Source organism: Rana temporaria, chromosome 6, assembly GCF_905171775.1.
Source record: "Rana temporaria chromosome 6, aRanTem1.1, whole genome shotgun sequence".
Lineage (NCBI taxonomy): Eukaryota > Metazoa > Chordata > Amphibia > Anura > Ranidae > Rana > Rana temporaria.
Window position 1 is genome coordinate 206,055,361 of NC_053494.1, and position 26,418 is coordinate 206,081,778.

At 47.6% G+C, this 26,418-nt stretch overlaps 1 protein-coding gene across 2 annotated transcripts in view; it reads left to right on the forward strand.

The window, feature by feature from the left end:
• CFAP65 (cilia and flagella associated protein 65) overlaps positions 1-26,418 on the forward strand; it is a 139,832-nt gene that overhangs the window by 91,181 nt on the left and 22,233 nt on the right. The window contains exons 25-31 of one of the 2 annotated variants that reach the window (XM_040358153.1): positions 4,163-4,306; positions 5,379-5,495; positions 5,714-5,836; positions 8,497-8,568; positions 10,252-10,466; positions 19,026-19,169; positions 25,049-25,339. In XM_040358153.1, the coding sequence (XP_040214087.1) occupies positions 4,163-4,306; positions 5,379-5,495; positions 5,714-5,836; positions 8,497-8,568; positions 10,252-10,466; positions 19,026-19,169; positions 25,049-25,339 (1,106 nt within the window). The remainder of the gene's footprint in view (positions 1-4,162; positions 4,307-5,378; positions 5,496-5,713; positions 5,837-8,496; positions 8,569-10,251; positions 10,467-19,025; positions 19,170-25,048; positions 25,340-26,418) is intronic. The other variant, XM_040358154.1, reaches the window with a different exon arrangement.

Consider the following 26,418-nt stretch of genomic DNA (forward strand, 5'->3'; position numbering starts at 1 on the left):
TGACAGTCTGTGTGTGACAGGAGGAGGTGTACCGTCCGTAGCACAGCGCCCCCCGGCACCCCCCCCTCTCCTCTCTCCTGAGTCCTGTCAGTCACAGTGTGTGGAGCCTGATGCCGCGCGATGCATCATGGGTACTGGCGGCTCCCGGGCTTGGGGGGGGGGGGGGGGGGACAGGTGGAGCATTGAAGAGGCACCCCAGTGCCACTGTACAACAGCAGAGGTGGTGTGAGCGAGGGCAGGCAGCCACCACCGTTCACCGTTCAAGTTGGTGTGGTGAGTAAAGTAAAACTTGTGTATGTGGTAACAATAATTTTTTTTAAATGTATGTGTAATTGTGTATATTAAAATATCTTCCCCCCCACCCCCCCAGAGCTTGATTTGCATTAATTGGCACTGATGTGATTGATCGGACGCAGGTGTGGCTGTATTTGATGGGCATGGGTGAGGTGGAATTTGATGGACGCAGGTGAGGCTGTATGTGATTGGCGTGGGTGAGACTGTATTTGATGGGCACAGCTGGTACTGTATTTGATGGGCACAGCTGGGACTGTATTTGATGGGCACAGCTGAGACTGTATTTGATGGGCACAGCTGAGACTGTATTTGATGGGCACAGCTGAGACTGTATTTGATGGGCACAGCTGAGACTGTATTTGATGGGCACAGCTGAGACTGTATTTTATGGGCACAGCTGAGGCGGAATTGATGGGCACATGTGAGGCTGAATAGATGGGCACAGCTGAGGCGGAATAGATGGGCACATGTGAGGCTGTATTTGATGGGCACAGATGAGGCTGTATTTGATGGGCACAGATGAGGCTGTATTTGATGGGCACAGCTGAGGCTGTATTTGATGGGCACAGCTGAGGCTGTATTTGATGGGCACAGATGAGGCTGTATTTGATGGGCACAGCTGAGGCTGTATTTGATGGGCACAGCTGAGGCTGTATTTGATGGGCACAGATGAGGCTGTATTTGATGGGCACAGCTGAGGCGGAATAGATGGGCACATGTGAGGCTGTATTTGATGGGCACAGCTGAGGCGGAATAGATGGGCACATGTGAGGCTGTATTTGATGGGCACAGCTGAGGCTGTATTTGATGGGCACAGCTGAGGCTGTATTTGATGGGCACAGATGAGGCTGTATTTGATGGGCACAGCTGAGACTGTATTTGATGGGCACAGCTGAGGCGGAATAGATGGGCACATGTGAGGCTGTATTTGATGGGCACAGGTGAGACTGTATTTGGGCACAGCTGAGACTGTATTTGATGGGCACAGCTGAGACTGTATTTGATGGGCACAGCTGAGATTGTATTTGATGGGCACAGCTGAGATTGTATTTGATGGGCACAGCTGAGATTGTATTTGATGGGCACAGCTGAGGCAGAATGGATGGGCACAGCTGAGACTGTATTTGATGGGCACGGGTGAGGCTGTATTTGATGGGCACAGGTGAGACAGAATGGATGGGCTCAGCTGAGACTGTATTTGATGGGCACAGCTGAGACTGTATTTGATGGGCACAGCTGAGATTGTATTTGATGGGCACAGCTGAGATTGTATTTGATGGGCACAGCTGAGATTGTATTTGATGGGCACAGCTGAGGCAGAATGGATGGGCACAGCTGAGACTGTATTTGATGGGCACGGGTGAGGCTGTATTTGATGGGCACAGGTGAGACAGAATGGATGGGCTCAGCTGAGACTGTATTTGATGGGCACAGGTGAGGTGAAATGGATGGGCACAGGTGAGGCAGAATGGATGGGCACAGCTGAGACTGTATTTGATGGGCACAGGTGAAGTGAAATGGATGGGCACAGCTGAGACTGTATTTGATGGGCACAGCTGAGACTATTTGATGGGCACAGCTGAGACTATTTGATGGGCACAGCTGAGACTATTTGATGGGCACAGCTGAGACTATTTGATGGACGCTGGAGAGGAGGTATTTGATGGGCGCTTCATTAAAAAGTTGGGGTATACATAAGCAGGGCAAAGGGGGTGGAGTCCGGGGTGGAGCCAGGGGGGGGGGGCGGCAAAATTAGGTTTCGCCTAGGGTGTCAAAAATTCTTGCACCAGCCCTGTTTCCAGCAGCCTGGAGAGTGATGCCAGCAGAATCTAGAAGAGAAAAAGGTCAGTGTATTAAACATTATGTGCACTTTTGCAATGGGAATATTAGCACTTATAAAAAAGGGTTATTAGGGTGCTTTCACCTGCTTCTTTCCTGCAGGTTAGCTGCAATGAGCTATACACTTCTATTATATCCTGCGGGTTTGGTGCTCTTTCTGAAAGTGTACCAAAACTCATGAATGCAGGAGTTTTGATGAGCTTTCAGAACGTGCACCACCCCTGCAAGATGTAAAAGAAATTCTGAACTATTTAATTTTTATTGTGGCCTGCGACCAGTTACTGAATCACTTAGGCCGCGTACACACGGTCGGTCAAAACTGATGAAAACGGACTGAAGGACCTTTTCATCGGTCCAAACCGATCGTGTGTGGGCCCCATCGGTCAGTTATTCTTCGGTCAAAAAATGTAGAACTTGCTTTAAAATTTACGCACGACCATTGGTTAAAAATCCACGCATGCTCAGACTAAATTAGGGGACGGGAGCGCTCGTTCTGGTAAAACTAGCGTTCGTTATGGAGATAGCACATTCATCACGCTGTAACAGACAGAAAAGCGCAAATCGTCTTTTACTAACACAAAATCAGCTAAAGCAGCCCCAAGGCGAATGGAACTTCCCCTTTATAGTGCCGTCGTACGTGGTTTACGTGACCGCGTTCTGACCTGATCGGTTATTTAACCGATGGTGTGTAGGCACATCAGACCATCAGTCAGCTTCATCGGTTAACCGATGAGAACGGTCCGAAGGACCGTTCTCATCGGATGGACTGATCGTGTGTACAGGGCTTTAAGTGGCCCTCACTATTCAAAAGTTTGAGCACCCCTGGTCTAGGAGATGTCTTTTTAGTATTTATTAAACTTCAGCAGGAGAGGAGTTTAGGGTCACTGGTTACTCCAAAATGTTCAATCGTAATAATGGGAGGACAAACATCCCACTAATTTTCACAGCAGGGAATGAAGGTAACAGGGAATGGCCAGTATATCTAGGACCCTACAACAGCAGTCTATATAGCAACCTCTGGCACTTATTGCTCTTCTGGCACTTGCACAAATAATAGTCCTTAACAATGTCTTTACTCAGTGTACCAGGAACTGTCTGCCACCAGCATCCACAGGTAGATCCTTAGTGAGGGGAATTAAAAATTAACTTCTTCAGACCCAGGACTTTAGTGCACTACCCTACAGCAAATATGATCCCCCACCAATCTTCTCTAGGCTTTTAGCCCTGCAGCTGTTAATGCCTAGACTGCCGCTTCTTGGCTATCTCCCAGGGGCAACAGCTCCCCAGGAGACTGGAACCCTCTCTTAGGGGAAAAGAACAATCTGGCCACTTGCAAATTTATCACCTCCCCAGCCACCTTCTGGATGCCTCCTTCCAGGAATTGGCTGGGGCATGATAAATATTCGAATGATTATTTTAAAATCTCCCAGCCCTGTGCTCTGTAAACTTCTTTCAGAGGCAGGTGGGAGTAATCAAACTCTTAGCTCAGGAAACCCTGAGCAGACTTACACAATCAATCACTGCTCCATTCTTTACCATGGAGTGAAAAACTAAATGTACCTATCAACATAACCAGAAGAGGGCGCTACTGGTAGATCGATTGTTTAAAGTGATCATTTAAAAAAAGTAGATTCTGATAAAGACAATGTAGACACCAGTGATGGTGTACAGTTGCTGCACTGTGCACAATACTCTTTACCAATCGTCTTTACATGACTCCGCACCCCACCCTGGTTAGAAACTGGGAACGGATAGCATTCATATTACTGCTAATAATAATTTTTAGATATTTTTAGTGATAAAACATTTATTAAACTGGTTTTGGGAGGGTCTGTATAGGGTGGCTAATGACTGGCAGCATCAGGGTTTATAGTAAGTCTAAAGAGCCCGGTGCCCAATATTAATTTTCTCTGATCACATGTTTATATCCGGTTTCAGCTGCACTTTGTAATGGTTGCTATAGGCAACCCAGGTACATTCCTTCCATTCTTTTATTAATCAATCGTACGGTTCCTGGAATATCCTACAGGTCCCTCGCTTGACTCAGCAGAAGTTGGCGTTTGGAGATATCCCCGTCTTCTCTAAGTCCAGCCAGTTGCTGTTTCTGAATAACGCCTCTGAGAGTGAGGCCCTGCTCTTCACATGGTATGCCGGTTCCCCAAACGCCAGTGAGGTGAGCATTTGTTTATTAATGGTATAGATGTTCATTGTTAAAGCGACTCTGAAGCCGATCTATAACCTGAATTAAAGTGGTTGTAAACCTTCACAAATACCCAGTAAGGTGATTGGCCTCAGGTGATACCCAGAGATGAAGCAAGTGATCCTACCTAAGTTATACCTGTTTATTCTATGTTTAATCTATTTGACGCATGCTTGGAATCATTGAACTTAATTTTTCTTGGCTTGTTGAAGTGTTGTACGTGACCGCGTTCTTGACGTTCAGAATTTCCGACAACATTTGTGTGACGGTGTGTATGCAAGACAAGTTTAAGCCAACATTCCGTCTGAAGAAAATCCACGGTTTTCTTGGCGGCCAGGGCAGCCATCACAAATTTTGGGGCCCTTTACACAGCTTTGGGCAGGGCCCCCCTGGAGCAGAGAACGGGGGGGGGGGGCCCTCTTCTTTCCTGCCGCGGGGGGGGCGGTGGTTGTGGTAAAGAAAGTGTCATCTCTTCTCTTCTTTCTTGGTGCTGACGAACAGTCAAGTCAAGTCTTCTCTTCTCTCTCCTGCCGCGAGTTGCTACAGTCAGACGGAAAGTGTGAGTTGCTAAAGGTGGGAGGGTCAGATGAATTTTTTTTTTTTTTTTAATTACACGAGTTTCTAAAGGTGGGGGGGGTCAAACCCCTTACAGGTGTAATGCCTGTACCCCCCTGATGGTGGCCCTGTACGCGGCATTAGATTCTGTCTTTTATTGCCGCCGTGCTGGTTGGTGGTTAGAAGATAAAAATAAAACTTGCGTTGCTATGAATATTGTTATGAGTATTGCAGGCAGCTCTGCTTGTACCCACAATAATATGGTGTAAAAAAAGCAGGGCTGGGCCAAGGGGTAGGCAGAAAAGGCAGCTGTCTTGGGCACTTCAGCAGGAGAGGGGTGCAAAAAAGGGTAAAACCTGCAACCTATGCTGCTGAAGCAGTCCACAGCTCATAAGGCGTGTGCTTTTTTTTTTTTTGCCTTGGGTGCAAAAAGTCCTTGTCCCGGTGCTGTACACCTGACACATTGTGACTTACCAGCCTTTTCTTGCAGGTTCTTCAGGTCTTACCACTTTCGGGTACTGTGAAGCCGGGTGAGAGTGTTAATGTGGTGGTTACCCTTCAGTCTGGAGAACAGGCGTCATTCTACACTCTGGAGCTGGTGTGTGAGGTGAGGATTGAAGCAGATATGCCTATTCAGTATCTAAGTGCAATGAAAACACTGAATTAAAGCCAAAGCAAGCAGTCAGATTACTGCATCAAGATAACTAAAAAGATCAATTCTGATTGGTTGCTCAGGGTGACTGCAGTTTGTAAGCCTGTAAGCCTGTAAGTGTCATTGGGTTATTGTCATGTCCCATGTGATTGGAAAGCTTTGTTTTCTACCAGATCTTCATGGAGAAGGCCCTCGCTGAGTATGAACGGGCTGTCAGAGACTGGGAGGAACAAGAGGAGCGGCAGATGGTAGAATTCACAATTCATGAACCAGCTTCTGAGAAGAGTTTTCAGATGGTAGGTTTACTTATTAGGAATGAGGGGAATTGAGAGTTTTCATTTTCCGAAAGTATCTGAAATAGTGGAGAGATTTCTGTGAAATAAGTTGGAGGTAACAGGAAGGCAGAAATAAGGTAGTTCTAAAGACCAAAGGATTTTTACCTTAAAAAACCTCCAGTATGCACCCCCCCCCCTACTAAGTTCCCCCCAATACTTCAGCAGACATCTTGGCCCTTCCCTCGGCAGAGCTCGGAGGGAGCACGACTGACGTCAGCAGGCATCTTGGCCCTTCCCTTGGCAGAGCTCAGAGCGGGGCTGACGTCAGCAGGTATCTCTGCCCTCCCCTTGCCAGAGCTCGGAGCGGGGCTGATGTCAGCAGGCATATCGGCCCTCCCCTCTGCAGAGCTTGGAGCAGGGCTGACGTCAGCAGGCATCTTGGTCCTTCCCTCTGCAGAGCTCGGAGCGGGGCTGACGTCAGCAGGCATCTCGGTTCTTCCCTCGGCAGAGCTTGGAGCAGGGCTGACGTCAGCAGGTATCTCGGCCCTTCCCTCGGCAGAGCCATGGAGCAGGGCTGACGTCAGCAGGCATATCGGCCCTTCCCTCGGCAGAGTTCAGAGCGGGGCTGACGTCAACAGGCATCTCGGCCTTTCCCTTGGCAGAGCTCGGAGCGGGGCTGACGTCAGCAGGCATCTCGGCCCTTCCCTTGGCAGAGCTCGGAGTGGGGCTGACGTCAGCAGGTATCTCGGCCCTTCCCTCGGCAGAGCTCGGAGCGGGGCTGACGTCAGCAGGCATATCGGCCCTTCCCTCGGCAGAGCTTGGAGCAGGGCTGACGTCAGCAGGCATCTCGGCCCTTCCCTCGGCAGAGCTCGGAGCGGGCTGACGTCAGCAGGCATCTCGGCCCTTCCCTTGGCAGAGCTTGGAGCAGGGCTGACGTCAGCAGGCATCTTGGCCCTTCCCTCGGCAGAGCTCGGAGCAGGGCTGACGTCAGCAGGCATCTCAGCCTTTCCCTTGACAGAGCTCGGAGCGGGGCTGACGTCAGCAGGCATCTCGGCCCTTCCCTCGGCAGAGCTCGGAGCAGGGCTGACGTCAGCAGGCATCTCGGCCCTTCCCTTGGCAGAGCTTGGAGCAGGGCTGACGTCAGCAGGCATCTTGGCCCTTCCCTTGGCAGAGTTCGGAGCGGGGCTGATTTCAGCAGGCATCTCGGCCCTTCCCTCGGCAGAGCCATGGAGCAGGGCTGACGTCAGCAGGCATATCAGCCCTCCCCTTGGGAGTGCTCAGAGCGGGGTTGAAGTCAGCATGCGCGAGCCACGCTGCACGCTGTGAATGTCCGGGCAATTATCTGGGAATTGTGACGTGTCCGAGAAGTTTGCAGAGAGGGAGGGGGGAGAGGTGAACTTCCTTCCGGCGCCGCTTAGCCAGGGAAGGAACTGGGAGCTGGGTACCTCTAAAAATAGGGTACCCGCTTTTCCCCCCAAAAATATTACATGCCAATTGTGGCATGTCATGGGGTCACCTGCACTTAAAGCAGAAGTTCCATTTTTGGGTTCGCTTTAAAAACAAATCATAATAAAAGGTTTTAATACACAACTCTTCTTCAGCACCATCCACCGCAGTGCCTCTTCTTCACCACAAGATGTCCTCAGTTTTTCAAAGAAATCAGGTACAGTAACACCTTGGATTGCGAGCATAATATGTTCCAGAAACATGCTTGTAATCCTAAGCACTTGTATATCAAAGCATTTTTTTTACAGGGTATAAAAGAGAAGAGAGGCGCCTCTAAGTGTAGCAATCAGTTGCTAAATGTTGTACCTTCATTAAATATAACCATATTGCTACACTTAGAGGAGCCTCTCTTCTTTTTTTATACTCAGTTGTGGCATGATGCTACTCTTATATCAAGACATCGCTTGTATATCAAGGCAAAATTTATTAAAACATTTTTCCTGTCTTGCAAAATGCTCTCAAACCAATTTGCTCTCAAACCAAGGTTTTACTGTATTGCTGCTGAAATCTTGTGTAACTACAGATAGAATTGTTTACAGATGTTGGTCTTACAGATCATTCTCTGGCCACAGGTACATTGCAGTGGAGATCGTGATGTCACCACTACACCTCATCCAATCAGAGACCACTTTGCATTCACTGAGAAAATGCAAAGCCTTCTCTCTATGTTGCTTTTGCTGAGCAGGGGAGCTCCTTTGCTCAGTAAGCAGTAGGGGAGCTGCTTGGCACAGGACCCAGAAGCTGGTGGAGATCACTGTGGTAGCAGACAGTGCCTACTACAGTGATTTCCGGCTTCCAGGGGGATCAGCCAGGGATGGAATATGCATAATTCTATTAGTCCAAGACATGTAAAGTCTCTTCTGCAATAAAATGAGCCTAACATCCTGCTTGCGTGGCATAAACTTGGACAGTCCCTGTTTGCTGGGATGACTGATTCCTGCATATGCCAATCAAGGCGGTTGAAGACCGCCACTGAGAAGAAGCCGGGGAAAAACACTAACACCAGAGAAGGACCGCTCACAGAAGTCGGACTGTCGGAGAAGAAGCAAGTAATGTGACTTTAGTTTTGATTTAAGTGCCCAACAACAATATGCATACAGTTGTTTTTTAAACATTTTTCTCAATAGTTTCTTTAAAACCATAGAATACCTACCAACATTTTGTTATGTTCCTAGAGCTACCTGAAGTCCGGTGGTTCTGGAAGAAGCCAAAATAAAAACCAGCTGACTGAGATCAGAAGATACAAGGTGAGCCAGTGATCTGCACAACAAATGTAACTTGACAGATGTGTGATTACAGAGGTCAGCTACATAGAAAAAAAACGACCGGACCTACTGCCCAGACTATAAGGGGATTTTTAATCTTAGAAGAAAACCTGTTAGAGTCTGCAAAAGACTTGAGGCTGGGGCGGGGGTTCACCTTCCAGCAGCACAACGACCCTAAACATACAGCCTGAGCTACAATGGAATGGTTTAGATCAGCCCTCAAAAAATCCACTCTCCTGCTCGCATTTTGTGAGTGGATTTTGAGGGCTGACGAGGAAGGGCTGCTGGGGGGGGGGGGGCGAGCACCGCCGGCAGCCTGTGTGTAATGGGAGTCCTTCTCCCAGTGACCGCGGAGGTGGAAGAGAGAGAGAGAGAGCCGCCCGGGTGTTTAGAGCACAGCGGGGGGAACACAGCATAACAGTTTTCATTTTAATTGCTGTGTTCCCCGCCGCTCGCTGTCAGATCGAGCCCCGCCCCCTGGTCCCGGGACTTTGATAGACAGATTACCTGTCCAATCCTGGTGACGGATGATCTGTCAATCAAAGTTCCCCGGCCAGGGGGCGGGGCTGAATATGACGTTGAGCGCCGAGAACACAGCAATTAAAATGAAAACTGTTATCACTGTGTTCCCCCCGCTGTGCTCTGATCACCTGGGAGGCTCTCATGTACCTGTGGCCCTGCACAGGTAGGCTGCATAGTGGACACAGGCTGCATTTGGTAAACACTGGCTGAATGGTGGACACGGGCCGCATGTGGTGGACGCGGGCCGCATGTGGTAGACGCAGGCCGCATGTGGTGGACGCGGGCCGCAAGTGGTGGGCGCGGGCCACATGTGGTGGACACGGGCCGCATTTGGTGGGCACGGGCCGCATGTGGTGGACACGGGCCACATGTGGTGGACACGGGCCGCCTGCATTGGTGGGCAAAGGCAGCCTGCATTGGTGGGCATAGGCAGCCTGCATTGGTGGGCACGGATACAGTTGTTGTTAATATTTTTTTTTATAACTTAATTCTGCATAAAACATTTAAGTGTCATTTCATGAGATGATTTATGAGGGCGTGTTTAGGGGCGAAATTAGGGGCGGGTGGGGCAACTGGTGGCGAGTAACCCTTGAGACCTGGCTAGTAGCTCAGGACTTGAAATTTTGAACCCTGGTTTAGATCAAAGCATGTTCATGTGTTAATTGGCCCAGTCAAAATCCAGACCTAAATCCCATTGAGAAGATGTGGAAAGACTTAAAAATTGCTGTTCAAACGCTCCCCATCCAATCTGACAGAACTTGAAGTATTTTGCAAAGAATAATGGGCAGAAATGTCCCTCTCTAGATGTGCAAATCTTCACTGTCCTGGCTGAGTCTGTGCATCATTGCCCCAGAGACTTCAATGGGTTGTGTTCCAAGGCCGGATATGATCCCATAGATGTCTCTGAGGCTGTAATGCACAGAAGCGGCCAGGACAGTGAAGACTTGCGCCACTGAATGTAAACAAACCGCTTCTGCTTTGCCATCGGACCAAGGTAATTATTATCTGTGAAGGAGGAGGATGGGTTAGGTTAGGGAAAGGGAAAAACGGATAAATGCGCTTTTTTGTAAAAAAACATTTACCCCTGAAAAAGGATCAAAGATTGTTTGCCATATTCTATAACCATTGTATTCTGCCACGCAGACTCTACCACCTATCAAGAACGGTGACTATGCCCGACCACCGGTCAGCCGAGACAGGGAGAGCCGCCGGGCGCAAAAAGAAAGTCCGAAATTTCGAGCTCGGCCCGAGCCACCTCTGCCCATCCAGCTTCACCTGTCAGTGACTGGCAGATCCCACCACACACCGGATTTTCTCAACCAATTCCAGAACGACTTCCAGCGTCACTTCCAGCAGAGGTGAGTGGATCCCCCGCCGTGACTGTTATTTTTTGTTATCACTTTTTAGTGCATTACAGCTTATTCTCTGTCTAATGTTATCCAGCTACACATAGGGCCAGATTCTCAAAAGAGATACGCCGTCGTATCTCTGAGTCCGCCCGTCGTATCTATGCGCCTGATTCATAGAATCAGTTACGCATAGATAACCATTAGATCCGACAGGCGTAAGGCTCTTACGCTGTCGGATCTTAATTGCAATTTTTTTTTTCGCCGCTAGGTGTCGCCGACGTCGTTTTCCCGATCGAGTATGCAAATTAGCAAAATACGCGAATTCCCGAACGTACGCCCGACCGACGCAGTGAAGTTACGACGTTTACGTAAGATTTGCGACGCGTAAAGTTGCCCCTGCTATATGAGGCGCAGCCAATGTACAGCCAAGTATGGCCGTCGTTCCCGCGTCGAAATTTAAAAATTTACGTCGTTTGCGTAAGTCGTCCGTGAATAGGGCTGGACGCCATTTACGTTCACGTCGAAACCAATGACGTCCTTGCGGCGTCATTTAGCGCAATGCACGTCGGGAAATTTTAGGGACGGCGCTTGCGCAGTACGTTCGGCGTGGGAACGCGCCTAATTTAAATGATCCACGCCCCCTACCCAGATCATTTGAATTAGGCGGGCTTGCGCCGGGGGATTTACGCTACGCCGCCGCAACTTTACAGGCAAGTGCTTTGTGAATCAAGCACTTGCCCGTAAAACTTGCGGCGGCGTAACGTAAATCAGATACGTTACGCCCGCCGAGTTTTACGCCGGAATACAAGAATCTGGCCCATCAAGTTTGCATTAACTTTTTTTGTTAAGATTCAATTAAATTGTCAGTTTTTTTTTTTTTTTTATTAGTCCCTCCCGCTGTTTATAATACCAGAGCCGAGTGGCTGCTGAGCCGCATTGGTTGTTACTACCGTAAAGATGACAGTCCGCTCTAAATAACAGTAGTACCGGGATGATGCCTGAAGGCACAGGATTCACTCCGGGAACGTTTTGTGCCCGATACCGATGTTTCACCGATAATCGATCGATCCCTCATTTGCACTGCCTCATTTAAAAAATAGTATGCACCTAAAGAGTAACTTCACTTTTGAGAAGAAAGCACTCCCCTCTGGGTGATTTATGTACATTGCAAGGATTTTACTATACTTTGTTTGCAGATTCCTGCCTTTTATTATTCTGAAGAAATTTCTGTTTGTCTGTCTGTGTCCATGTGCAAATCTATATGGGAGTGATTTTATAATGATCAATAAGCAGCTGCACCTGTAGGGCTCTAATGAGGAAAGTGGTAGGATCTGCATCCCTTTAGGCTGAGTTCACACCTATGCGAATTGGTTGTGGCTTAAACCGCATCCAATAGGCATAACACTATAAAATACATTGGCCCGGATTCACAAAGCACTTGCGCGACGTATCTCGAGATACGCCGCGTAAGTGCAAATATGCGCCGTCGTATCTGTGCGCTGTGCCCACAAAACTAAGATACGCCTAAAAACAGGCTTCATTCCACACGTAACTTGCCTACGCCGGCGTAGAGTGGGCGCATATTTACGCTGGACGCATGTGGCGCTCCCATTGATTTTCTATTCAAATATGCAAATGAGGGAGATACGCCGATTCACGATCGTACTTGCGCCCGACGCAGGCTACGACTGGTGCGCGTAAGTTGTATGTACGGTGTAAAGTTATGCCCCATAAAGGAGGTGTAGCTCAGCAGCATCCATGCAAAGGGCTGCACCAGGGAACACAAGCCGGCGTATTTTACGTAGTTTAGGTTGTACGTGAATATGACTAGGCGTAGGTTACGTTCACGTCGTAGACAGTGATCCGGCGTATCTTAGGCAGTTGTTCCGACGTGATTGTGAGCATGCGCACTGAGATGCGCCCACGGGACGGCGAATGCGCAGTTGGCGATACGTATCTGTCTGGCGCTCGGCCCATCATTTGCATGGGGTCACGCCTCATTAGCATGGCTCACACCCACTTCCACTTACGCCTGAGAAACCCAGCGCAGATTTGGGAGGAAGTGCTTTGTGAATCCAGTGCTTGCCTCTCTGCACTGCGTCGGCGTAGTGTAAAGGAGGTACGCTACGGCGGCAATAATATGCGCCAGTGTCTGTGAATCCGGACCATTGATTTTAATGAGGCTGGTTCTCATATGTGCGATGCATTCGCACTGCCGAAAAAACGTGTGCATTTTCTAGGCATTGCGGTGCGGCTCAGGTGCGAATTCAGGCCCATTATCTTCTATGGGCACGCATCTAATTCGCAGATGTGTTAATTTCTCTTCAGGATTTCTCTCATTCACCTCAATACACTTCCCCCCTCCCCTCTCCCAGGTCTCCAAATTCGCAGCTAAAACAGAGATGATCTGCTGAACAGTTCTCTTATCTCTCTGCAAAGATAAGAGAGCTGAAATTCCCACCGCACATGTGTGAATCCGGCCTTAGACATAATTCCCCTTTGGGAGTATCTCACCAAAAATGTTGTTGCAGGGGATGCCCACGATCTGACTTGTATCTTAGTGCAGACTTCTGGGAAAATCAGTGAGCCAATCACAGAAGCAGGAAATTATATTTCTGGGAACATTGGGCCAGATTCACATAGAATTACGTTGCTCCTGGGCAGCGTACTGTATGTGATTTACGTTACACCGCCGCAGGTTTACAGCGTAAGTGCCTGATTCTCAGAACTCTTACCTGTAAACTTGCGGCGGTGTATCGTAAATGCGCTCGGCGCAAGCCCGCCCTATTCAAATGGGGCGGGCACCATTTAAATTTGGCGCGTTCCCGCGCTGAATGTACTGCGCATGCTCCGTTGGGTAAATTACCCGACGTGCATTGCGCTAAATGACGTCGCACGGACGTCATTTGTTTTGACGTTAACGTAAATGGCGTCCAGCGCCATTCACGGACGACTTACGCAAACGACGTTGTTTTTTAAATTTAGACGCGGGAACGACGGCCATACTTAACATGGCTTAAGACAACTAGGGCTCAGCCCTAATTTTACGTGGCGTAACTCGACGGAAACGACGTAAAGTTAGATCGACGGCAGTGCGGACGTTCGGGGATCGCCGTAACTAGTCATTTGCATATTCTACGCCGACCGCAATGGCCTCGCCACCTACGGCCGGCCTAGAATTGCATCCTTAAGATCCGACAGTGTAATTCAATTACGCCGGTCGGATCTTAGGGCTAGCTATGCGTAACTGATTCTATGAATCAGTCGCATAGTTAGGACGGCCCTAACACAGAGATACGACGGCGTATCAGGAGATACGCTGTCGTATCTCTTTTGTGAATCTGGCCCATTCTGTATACCATCTGTGTGCAGAACACCTTCAGGTTGCCTTATTGCATTTTACAGAAAATGACAGCGCTGCAAAGTGAAAAGGAAAGGTCATTTTTTAATAACATTCAGTTACAATATGATTTGTGTCACAATTGTATACGCTATAGTTTTTTTTTTTTATTTGCTAATTGGAAAGTGGAGTTTCCCTTTAAGCATTCATGTGAGGTTTTTATATCTGCCTCTAATCCACTCCAACCAGCGAGAGCCGGCCCTTTAAACGAATACTACACTGTAGGCTCAGCTGCCTACTTTTACCACCCTTGGCTGCCCTGTGTGAATGACCGCTTATTGTTCTGTTTTCCGATTGCTGATAACATTCAGCTCTGCCTTATGCAAATTAATATTGGTAATTAAAATAGCTGTCGCAGCTCCATTGTTAAACCTGAACAGGACAATACTTTAATAAATGCCTTTCTACCAGTAATTGTAGTGTTTGGGAATAGTGGTGCCAATGGGAAATTTATTTTTCACAAGGAATTGATTACAGTGGGACCAGAAATACTGATATCTAATTTCCTCCTATGTCAGCAAGTTTACATTCTCTGATCTCTTCCTGATGAATATCAGTGTATTGTAATGTGGAAGGGCTTATGATATTATGGACTTTCTAATTTGCTCGGTTGCTGTCGGTGAGACGTAATTACAGGTGACATGCTCACAGTCACAACTCCATTGTTCTGCAAATTTAAAGTTCTAAATAACTTTTTCTTTAGGAGTACGCCCAGGCAGACTTTATTTGCATCTATGTGTAAGGGGGCGGGGGTGCTTTTACATTTTTTTTTTTTTATTATTATTTTAATTTATTTTATTTAAATTTATTATTTATTTTTTTACATTTTTTTTATTTTTATTTATTTTTTTATTTACCTTCACAACTATCACAATGGGATTTAACAGGCATCCAGACTATTCATTAAAAATACAAATTTTATTGTCACATATTATAACACTTCACTTAAAAATGTTTCTGTTAAAAGAAAATTAAATGACAAATGTTAAAATGATAAGTGATCATAGCAACAGCTTGGGTATATATTCTCATATTGCGACACATTTAAAGACACTGGGCCAGATTCACAAAGAGATACAACGGCGTATCTCCTGATACGCCGTCGTATCTCTGAGATCCGACGGTCGGATCTATGCGACTGATTCATAAGAATCCGTTGCGCATAGATCTCCCTTAGATCCGACAGGTGTAAGTGACTTACACCGTCGGATCTTAGGCTGCAATATCCCGCCGGCCGCTAGGTGGCGCTTCGTGTTTTTTACGCGACGAATATGCAAATTCCGATTTCCGCCGATTTCCGCCGATTCAACGTTTTTTACGGCATTTGCGTTCGGCTTTTTCCGGCGTATACTTACCCCTGCTATATGCGGCGTATCCAATGTTAAGTATGGGCGTCGTTCCCGCGCCGATTTTTGAATTTTTACGTCGTTTGCGCAAGTTGGTCGCGGATACGGATGGCCGTAATTTACGTTCACGACGCAAACATTGACGTCCTAGCGACGTCATTTGGAGCATGCGCACTGGGAAATTTCGCCGGCGGCGCATGCGCAGTTAAATCGGCGCCTGATTTAAATTGTACACTCCCCCTAGCCGCGGAATTTGTATTCCGCCGGGGGAGTTATGACCAGCCGGCGCAAGTTTGGAGGTAAGTGCTTTGTGAATACTGCACTAGCCTCGCAAAATTGCGCCGGCGGATCGTAAATCACATAGATTACGCGGATCTAAAGATCCGCTAATCTATGTGAATCTAGCCCACTCTCTTCTTAAAGGGTACAAAGAAGGTAAAGAGGAACCCCAAGGCATCACTGGATAGTGATGATAAAAGCACATCGCACTAGGGGAACGCAACACATCGTAACTTAGGGGAGTACAGCACATCGCACTAGGGTAGTGAAACACATCGCACTGGGGGAATGCAACACATCACACTGGGGGGAGCGCGGCACATCACACTGGGGGGAGCGCGGCACATCACACTGGGGGGAGCGCGGCACATCGCACTGGGGGAGCGCAACACATCGCACTGGGGGAGCGCAACACATCGCACTGGGGGAGCGCAACACATCGCACTGGGGGAGCACAACACATCGCACTGGGGGAGCACTGGGGGAATGCAACACATCATACTGAGGGAGCGCAAGACATCGCACTGGGGGAGCGTGGCACATCGGACTGGGGAAATACAATGCATCACAGTGGGGGAGTGCAACACATCACACTGGGGGAACACCCACCACAATGCAGTAGCTCCAGGGATATCTTTCTTGACAGGATCACAGGCGCCACTCTTCGCACATATTGAAGCCGTTCAACCATAAAAAGGTCGGAGGCTGGGGTAAAATATGGAAGCCCAAAGTTGTGTAGCATGATGCAAGGATTAGTGCCCATGCATTTTAATGCTGCCTCTGTCACATACCAAAGAATCTTCACATATCCCCAAGAATGAACACAGTTCTGTTATCAGTAATTTATTTATTTTTTTGCACTTTCTTTTTTTTTTTTTTCCATGCTGCTGTTTAGTTGTGTTTTTCTGTAAGCAAATCTTCTCTGGAAATAAAAAGGTTTTACATAAAAGAATGCTTAGTGCTTTTCAAAACCTATTTATCACACATCACTGCACCCAAAAAACAGAGCAAACTTTTCTCTCACAAATAGATGACAATAAAACATGGACATATGCATCCCAGTGCAGCATACCCAACCACTAATATCTCATAGAAGCTCTAACATGTTAATGTCATTTTCAAAGTCATTTTTTACATTTTAAATCTGAAGCTTTCCTTTACAATAAACCCTGGTGATCCTGCCCTCAAGGTAACGCTCTGTCCATCTTTAACTTATGCCCCTGTGTTGTCACTATGTTACCAGTGGCGGCCGCTCAATTAGGGGCGCAGAGTCGCCGCCCCCCTAATCCATGCGCCCGTTCCCTAATCTACATGCAGGGCGCCGGACGCATGGATTTCAATGTATGTTTTTTTTTTAAGCACATGATTAACCTGCCTGGCGGTGTTCCCGAGTCTGACTCGGGGTTAGATTTTCCTGCTGCGAGCGGTAACCCCGAGTCAGACTCGGGCTTGCTTCGCTAGATCCACAGGCGCTGTTTACTTACCTTGTCCCTGGATCCAGCGATGCCACCGCGCTGTGTGAGCGAGCGGGACCTCGCTCGATTCACACAGTGCCTCTGTATGACGCCGATCTCCGTTCCCTGCGACGTTACGACGCACGGGGACGGAGAACGGCGCCAAATTCAAAAAAGTAAACAAACACTTTACATACAGTATACTGTAATCTTATAGATTACAGTACTGTATGTAAAAAAAACACACCCCCCCTTGTCCCTAGTGGTCTGTCCTGTGTCATGCATGTCATTTTATATAATAAAAACGTTTCTTTCTCCCTGCAAACTGTAGATTGTCCATAGCAACCAAAAGTGTCCCTTTATGTCAAAAATAGTTTTAGATCAGCTAAAAAACAGCGATAATATATTATAATCACTTGCAGAATTGTGCGATAGCGATTTGTGGGGAAATTCGTCATAAAAAAAAAAAATAATGACAGCAACAATTCTGCAACTGAGCAAATTTCTGTGATTTTGATTTGATTACATTATTGAATCATTTTTATTATAATTATATTATTATTTGTTATAATTATTTATAATTATTTATTATATTATAATTTATAATTTTGTTTTTAAAAAAATTTCATACCCGGGATGCCTATTAAACTCTGGTTTGGTCAGATTTAAGTGAGTTATTTCTAAAAATTACAGAACTACAATATAAAACGCCAAATTTCCTTGCAAATAATGGTACCGCTTTCAGCATGTTTTTTCTGAAAGAATCATACCGCCAGGGAGGTTAAAGCCTGAGACTCTAATTTGCTTCAAAAAGGTTGGGCTTGGGGCGCAGAACACAGCGCCCTGAGCCCACCCAGTTGTGTGACAATAGCAAAATAATATTCACTATATTGTCTTCCCGCTTCTCCTCCTCCCAGCCAATCAGAAAGCGGGTCTGAAGACCCGATTGGCTGGAGGAGAAGCGACCGTATTGGCTGCCGAGGAGAAGGAGGCACAAGGAGAAGCCAAGCTGCCTTTGACCTAGATGGGGTAAGGGCAGGACAGGGCTGGTGGGCGGACGAGCAAGCGGCAGGGGTGGTGTTTGGTTTACCGAGCAACGGGGGTGGGGGGCTTGACTGGCGGACCTACTGACCAACCGACCAAACGGGAGGGGATTTGTATGCCACCCCCCCAAAAAAAAAAATGGAGCACCAGACGCCACTGCGAGTTACATAAACATCCAATAAAGACTACAGGCCCATTTGAGGAGATTTACTAAAACTGGAACACTCAGTCTGGTGCAGCTCTGCATAGTAACCAATTAGCTCCTAACTTCAGCTTGTTCAATTGGGCCCCTTTCACACTGAGGCGTTTTTCGAGCGTTATTACAGCGTTATTACATCGTTATTACAATGTTATTACAGCGTTATTCGAGCGAAGCCTTATCTGCAATCCCAATGTGCTGGTAAAGCACCACTAAGACCCTAACGTTTTAGGGCGTTTTTGCAGTGCCTTGGTGTGAAAGGGTAAGGCGTTTTTACAGCGCTTGTCAATTCATTTCAATGGAGAGGGGCGTTTTTTTCAGCGCCCAAAAGCTGCTCCAAAGATGCTGCTTGCAGGACTTTTCTCAACGCCCCGCCAGTTCAATGCCTCAGTGTGAAAGGGTAAGGCGTTTTTACAGCGCTTTCAATTCATTTCAATGGAGGGGGGCGTTTTTTGAGCGTTTTTTCAGCGTAAAAGGGTTCAGTGTAAAAGGGGTCTTAAGCTTTGACAATAAGCCATCATTCACATTGGAGCGACTTGTCATGCGATTTGACAGGTCTCCCCTTTCTTCCTCACCGCGAGACAATCGCGGGTATCCCCGCAGCAGTCGAGTCCACGGGAGCCGCGGTTGGGTTCACAGAGTTTGAGGCGGGCGTGTGCCACTGCCGACGCGCGCGCACGTCCACAATGCCGCTTCCTTAAAGGGGACGTACAGGTACGTCCTTTTGCCCAGTAGTGCCATGCTGGCGACGTATAAGTGTGTGCGGCGGTCGGCAAGCAGTTAATACTACTTTAAATACTCAGATTCTGCGTTTGTAACCCATGTAACTTGGAATGCTGTGTTTTGTTTGTACAGGTTACCCAAGAAGAAGATGGAAAAGGCCGTTCCTGTGGCCCTTCAGCCAGAGACAGGAGAACCAGACAGACACCCTGGAAAACCCACCAAAGCAATGCAAGAAATGGCTACAGACATCATGGCGGCAGTAATTAGGTGATATGACAAAGCCATTGTCCCCGTTCTGTATTATCGGAGAAAGCTGCAATATTATTGGTGGAATCTGAGACAAAAGCTGGATTATCTTCTTTCAGCCTCTAAATTACATGTTTATAAAATGGCAAGGTTACATTTCAGGAAAACAGCTGAATAACCTATTGCAATACAAATATGGCAGCTGTTTTACCTGCAAAAAAATTATGTAGTTCTGTCCATCCGTAGTGAGATTTACACAGCTCTGCCAGACATTAGAGCCAGAAATGTTTTTCAGTAAGGGCCCTTTCACACTAGCGGACCGTATGTCCGCATTTATATCCGTCCGTTTGCGGATGAAAACGGGACATACATGGGTCCCTATGTGATTACGGGTGTCAGCGGGTGAACATCCACTGACACCCGTAATTTGTCCGCCTCCGCAAAGATCCGCATTTGCAGACGGAAGAAATCCTATTTTTCTTCCGTCTGCCGGATCGGATGAACATGGACATACGGTCCGTGTTCGTCCGATCCCCCATAGGGAAGAGCGTAGGAAACACAGGGCGGTCCCTGCACAGTGTGCGGGGACCGCCCTGTCAGCTGCCAGCTCAGCGGGGATTTTACATAGGATCCCCGCTGAGCAAAGCGGACACACGGAGCGGATCATTACTGATCCGCTCCGTGTGAAAGGGCCCTTAAAGCGGTGTGCTATGTGGAGGGGGGTGTCCCTTCCCTCTAATCAGCTCTCAGAACTCTCCTCACTGAGCTCTGCAGAGTGTAATTTCAGTTCTCCTCCCCCTTTTTTTTCTTCATGAACGCTTAACCTCCCTGGCGGTATTCCCAAGTCTGGCTCGGGGTGAATTTTCAGTACCAAAAGCGGTAACCCCGAGACAGACTCTGGATCGCACTGCAGGATCCATGTAGAGGTTACTTACCCCGATGTGATCTGCGAGCCGCTGTGCCTCGCTCGATTCACAGTGCCGAGCTCCGTTCCAGAGCATTGCGACGCACGGGGGCGGAGCTCGGCGCCAAATTCAAAAAGTTACAGATTACAGTACTGTATCAAATAATTACACATCCCCTTTGTCCCTAGTGGTCTGTCCGGTGTCCTGCATGCATTTTTATATTATAAATCCTGTTCTTTCTGCCTGGAAACTGGAGATTGTCCTTAGCAACCAAAAAGTGTCCCTTTACATTTATTTTTATTATATTATTATTATTTGTTATAATTATTTATAGTAATTTATTATATTATAATTAATGATTTTGTGTTTAAAACTTTATCATACCCGGGATGTCTACTAGACTTTTGTTTGGACATATTTAAGTGAGTTATTTCTAAGAATTACAGGCCTACAATATAAAACGCCAAATTTCCATGCAAAACAATGGCACCGCTTTCAGCATCAAAAATCTGACATAATCATACCGCGGCGCCAGTAAGGTTAAGCAAGCTTTGTAAATTCTGCACTTTGAACAGATGTAGTAAAGAGAAACCTGCAGCTAAACAGGTACAACTTATGTAGGAGGATTTGTTTCATCTCTGTGTATCACCTGAGGCCAGTCACGTCATTGTGTATATGGAAGGGATTACGACCCTGTAGAGAATGAAGGGTCATTTGTTTATCTTTTTTGTACTAGTGATTGACGGTGTGCAGGCAGCCTATGTAAGTGAATGGATACTCATTGGCTGCAAGGATTCATATGCACAAGTGAGTTTGACAGATACGCAGGGATGGGTGTACAGCATGCACAGGCTCTGAGCTGGTGGCCACGGATCCATACTTTCACACATATCGAAAACAGCTACATGATCGTATAAAAAAAAAAAACAACGGCTCTTCATGCCGAGTGAATGAGCCCTGCTGCTGAAGTGAAATGTATTTATTACTGTCAATTTATGCAGCGATTTATATATAATTCTCCATCAGTTTAGGCCGATATATACTCTATATTCTTCTACATATTTTTGGTAAAATAAATAAATAAGCGTATATTGATTGGTTTGTGCAAAAGTTATAGCGTCTACAAACTATGGGAAAGATTTATGGCATTTTTTTTCACTAGTAATGGCGGTGATCTGAGTTTTTTAGCAGGACTGCGACATACAGATCAGACACTTTTGACACGTTTTTGGGACCATTGACATTTATACAGCGAGCACTGCTATAAAAATGCACTGATTACTGTATAAATGTCACTGACAGGGAAGGGGTTAACCACTAGGGGGCGATCAAGGGGTTAAATGTATTCTCTAGTTGGTGTTTCTGTGGGGGGAGGGGACCGACTGGGGGAGGAGCCATATCGTTGTTCCTACTTACTAGGAACAAACAATTCGGTAGATTCACAAAGAGTTAGGCCGGCGTATCAGTAGATAAGCCGACCTAACTCAGAATCTACGCCGACTTATGTTTAAGTGTATGCTCAAACAGAGATACGCTTAAACATATCTAAGATACGACGGCTTGCGCCGTCCTATCTTAGATTGCAATATTTCGGATGGCCGCTAGATGGCGCTTCCATTGCGGTCGGCGTAGAATATGTAAATGAGTTGATACGCCGATTCATGAACGTACGCCCGGCCGACGCAGTTCTTTTACGCCGTTTACGTAAGAGATAGGCCGCGTAAAGTTAGAGCTAGGCCCTATTGGAATAGTAATGTCAAGTATGGCCGCCGTTCCTGCGTCGAAATTCGAATTCTTTACGTCGTTTGCGTAAGTCGTCCGTGAATCGGGATTTACGTCGTTTACGTCCACGTCGAAATCAATAGGCCCGTGCGGCGTACTTAGCCGCAATGCACACTGGGAAATGTAGGCGCCGGCACATGCGCAGTAAAAAAAAACTTAAAAAACGTGAGGTCAAGCGCCATTAACATAAAACACGCCCCCCTCAAACACATTTGAATTAGGCGCCCTTACGCCTGCCGATTTAGGCTACGCCAACGTAACTTAGCAGGCAAGTACATTGTGAATCATGTACTTGCCTCGCTAACTTACGGCGGCGTAGCTTAAATTCCTTAAGCTACGCCGCCGCAAAGTTGCGGCAATGTATGTGAATCTACCCAAATATGTTTCCCCTCCCCTGACAGAACAGGGATTTGTGTGTTTACACATACAAATCCCCGTTCTAGCTCTCGGTGGCCGGCGGCGATCGTGCACCCGCCGGCAATGCGCATCGGGTCCCCTGCCGTGCCACGCGTGCGCCTCCGGCAGCTCTTAAAGGGGAAGATGTACCAGTACGGCAGCCACTTTGCCAACGTATATCGGCATGAGCAGGTCGGCAAGTGGTTAATATTCAAAGCGATCTCCCCCCGTCCATCCAGATCTTTATGATTTATTTTGCTGAGAAATCGCTTTGAAAAACTAACCCCCCCCCCCCAGCATTTCTGGCTTTGGCCATCTTGAATAAGGGCAGATGATTAAAAAAATCATGATTGTAAAAAAAAAGTTTAAAAAAAGTAAATGATCTACTTTCGTATCTATTCACGAAAGGATATCAACACGAGGATTAAAAACAATCAATTGATTGAGAGCGTGAAGTTCCACTTTACATTTTGTCTTCCAATTTACCAGACCTTTTGGATTTCCTGAAACCAAGAAACAAATAAGGAACTCCGTTATATTTAATGATCACGACATCTCCTGTATTGTGGTTGTTATACTGATTATGATTTAAACAGTTTTATTTTTAAATTGTGTCTGAGGCCTCGTACACACGACAGAGTTTCTCGGCAGAATTCGGCGAGAAACTCTGTCGTCTGTACACTTTCGGCCCGATGGAGCCGCCGAGGAACTCGTCGAGGAAATAGAGAACATGTTCTCTATTTCCTCGTTGTTCTATGGTAGCTCTCGGCCCGCCGAGCTCCTCGGCGGCTTTAGGGCTGAACTCACCGAGGAACTCGACGTGTTTGGCACGTCGAGTTCCTCGGCCGTGTGTACGGGGCCTAATAGTAGGCATGGGTCTCTGGCCCTGGTGCCCAACCTGTGGCCCAAGGGCTGCATGTGACCCATTGGTATATGATGTGTGGCCCTTGAACCTCAGTAGTCTGTAGTGAGAACATTGATTGAAGTAATAGCATTGATCTCTATCTTCTGTAGCATCTCCCCACCACCAATGTGTCCTGTTCTCACTCTCTGACCCTTATTTCCTCTATAACAGTGGCGGCTTGTGCTCTAATTTTTTTAAGGGGGGTGCAAACAAAAAAAAAAAAACATCAATTGCAGCCTCACTGTGCCATCAAACGTGCCATGCCATCAAACGCAGCCACTGTGCCCATCAATTGTCACCACTGTACTGTGCCCATCAATTGTCACCACTGCACTGTGCCCAGCAATTGTCACCACTGTGCCCAGCAATTGTCACCACTGTGCCCGGCAATTGTCACCAGTGTGCCCGGCAATTGTCACCAGTGTGCCCAGCAATTGTCACCACTGTGCCCAGCAATTGTCACCACTGTGCCCAGCAATTGTCACCACTGTGCCCAGCAATTGTCACCACTGCACTGTGCCCAGCAATTGTCACCACTGTGCCCAGCAATTGTCACCACTGTGCCCGGCAATTGTCACCAGTGTGCCCGGCAATTGTCACCAGTGTGCCCAGCAATTGTCACCAGTGTGCCCAGCAATTGTCACCACTGTGCCCAGCAATTGTCACCACTGTGCCCAGCAATTGTCACCACTGTGCCCGGCAATTGTCACCACTGTGCCCGGCAATTGTCACCAGTGCGCCCAGCAATTGTCACCAGTGCGCCCAGCAATTGTCACCACTGCGCCCAGCAATTGTCACCACTGCGCCCAGCAATTGTCACCACTGCGCCCAGCAATTGTCACCACTGTGCCCAGCAATTGTCACCACTGTGCCCAGCAATTGTCACCACTGTGCCCAGCAATTGTCACCACTGTGCCCAGCAATTGTCACCACTGTGCCCAGCAATTGTCACCACTGCACTCTGCCCAGCAATTGTCACCACTGTGCCCAGCAATTGTCACCAGTGTGCCCGGCAATTGTCACCAGTGTGCCCGGCAATTGTCACCAGTGTGCCCAGCAATTGTCACCACTGTGCCCAGCAATTGTCACCACTGTGCCCGGCAATTGTCACCACTGTGCCCGGCAATTGTCACCACTGTGCCCGGCAATTGTCACCACTGTGCCCGGCAATTGTCACCAGTGCGCCCAGCAATTGTCACCAGTGCGCCCAGCAATTGTCACCAGTGCGCCCAGCAATTGTCACCAGTGCGCCCAGCAATTGTCACCACTGCGCCCAGCAATTGTCACCACTGTGCCCAGCAATTATCACCAATGTGCCCAGCAATTGCAGCCAGATTGCTTCCCCATCCCCCAGCACTTAACTTTCTCGGGTCAGCCATCCTCCCTCGATGTCTTCTCCCGCCCTTGATGTCGCTTCAGCCAATCAGGTTACCGGTAACCAGACCCGGTGAACCTGATTGGCTGAGACGAGTGTCAGTGTTAACCAGGGAACGCACACCCCCTGCATCCCCTGGTTAACTATTTGGAAGCCAATTAGAGCCAACAGGCAGCTGGCTCTGATAGACACTTCCAAACACCAACAAACTGTTGTTATTCAGATGGCCGGCGCTCACCAGGGGGCCGGCTATCTGAATAGTGGGCGGCAGCGGAGACAATACATAGAGATTCGTGCAATGCATGAATCTCTATGTATTGTACACCTGACAGCGCAGGGGAGAGAGGGGGCGGTGCTCCTGGGCCCACTATGGATGCACCGCCGCTGCTCTATTAGATCCGCAGTCTCTGACCATCCTCTCAAGCATTATATATACATTATGTGTGGCCCTTTGGTCAGGGGTCCCGTGTTTAAGGCCCCCTTTATCTCATACATTGACAACTGCTGCTCTATGATGGGATTTTTCTTGTTCTGGCAGGAATCTCCTGGATGATAAGCAGTTTCACGAAGCGCTGGAGGAAATACAGAACGATCCTCTGCCCTACTTCAGCCAATTTCGCAGCCAAGAAATCTCCCCTGAAACTTCCAGCATCCCATTGGCTGAAGAACTAAGTTCAGAACACACGCCATCCAATGCCATGACGGCAGAAGTAGAGGAGGAAGAGGACAAGTCATCCATGTCTCAGTTCATAACGGTCCCAGAACACAGAAAGAGTGACGCAGAACAAACTGGTTTAGGACAAGAGGAACTGAAAGAAACAATCAAAAGGTAAATCACACTTGAGATTAGGGTGGGAATAGTAATTGAGGTTCCAGTAATCGCCATTCTGTTCATTACCCACTAGAGGGCGCTGATACATCACATCTCAAACTGGTGGATTCTTTCTGTTCACATTAGGTGTATTTTCTAAAGGCAAATAGACTGCACTTTGAAAAGTGCACTGTAAATACTTGACTGCATATGCTGCCATATAAAGTCTTTAGTTAAAGTGGAATTTTAATAAAAAGATAAAAATGTGGACAGGCAAAAAAAAATTGTGCAAAAGACACATGGGGTTGATTTACTAAAGGCAAATAAACTGTGCAGTTGCTCCAGAGCTTAGTAAATGAAGTAAAGCTTCACTTTGCAAAGAATACCCAATCACATGCAAGGAAAATTTAAAAAACAGCATTTTTGCTTGCACATGATTGGATGATGGAAGTCAGCAGAGCTTCTGCTCACCTACTAAGCTCTAGAGCAGGGGTCTCCAAACTTTCTTAGCAAAGGGCCAGTTCACTGTCCTTCAGACTTTAGGGGGGCCGGACTGTGCCCAGTGGGGGGAAAACAATGCCCCATCTTTGGTATTAGGGGGGAGAAACAGTTGGCTTCAGTAGTAGGAATAGTGCCCCATTGTTGGTGACAGTGGGAGGATTTATTGGCCCCATTGTTGGTGACAGTGGGAGGATCTAGGCCCCATTGTCGGTGACAGTGGGAGGATTTATAGCCCCATTGTTGGTGACAGTGGGAAGTTTTTACGGCCCCATTGTTGGTGACAATGGGAGTATTTATGGCCCCATTGTTGGTGACCATGGGAGGATTTATGTGCCCATTGTTGGTGACAGTGGGAGGAATAGTGCCCCATTGTTGGTCACAGTGGGAAGATTTATGACCCCATTGTTGGTGACAGTGGGAGGATCTAGGCCCCATTCTTGGTGACAGTGGGAGGATCTAGGCCCCATTGTCGGTGACAGTGGGAGGATTTATGGCCCCATTGTTGGTGACAGTGGGAGGTTTTATGGCCCCATTGTTGGTGACAATGGGAGTATTCATGGCCCCATTGTTGGTGACCATGGGAGGATTTATGTGCC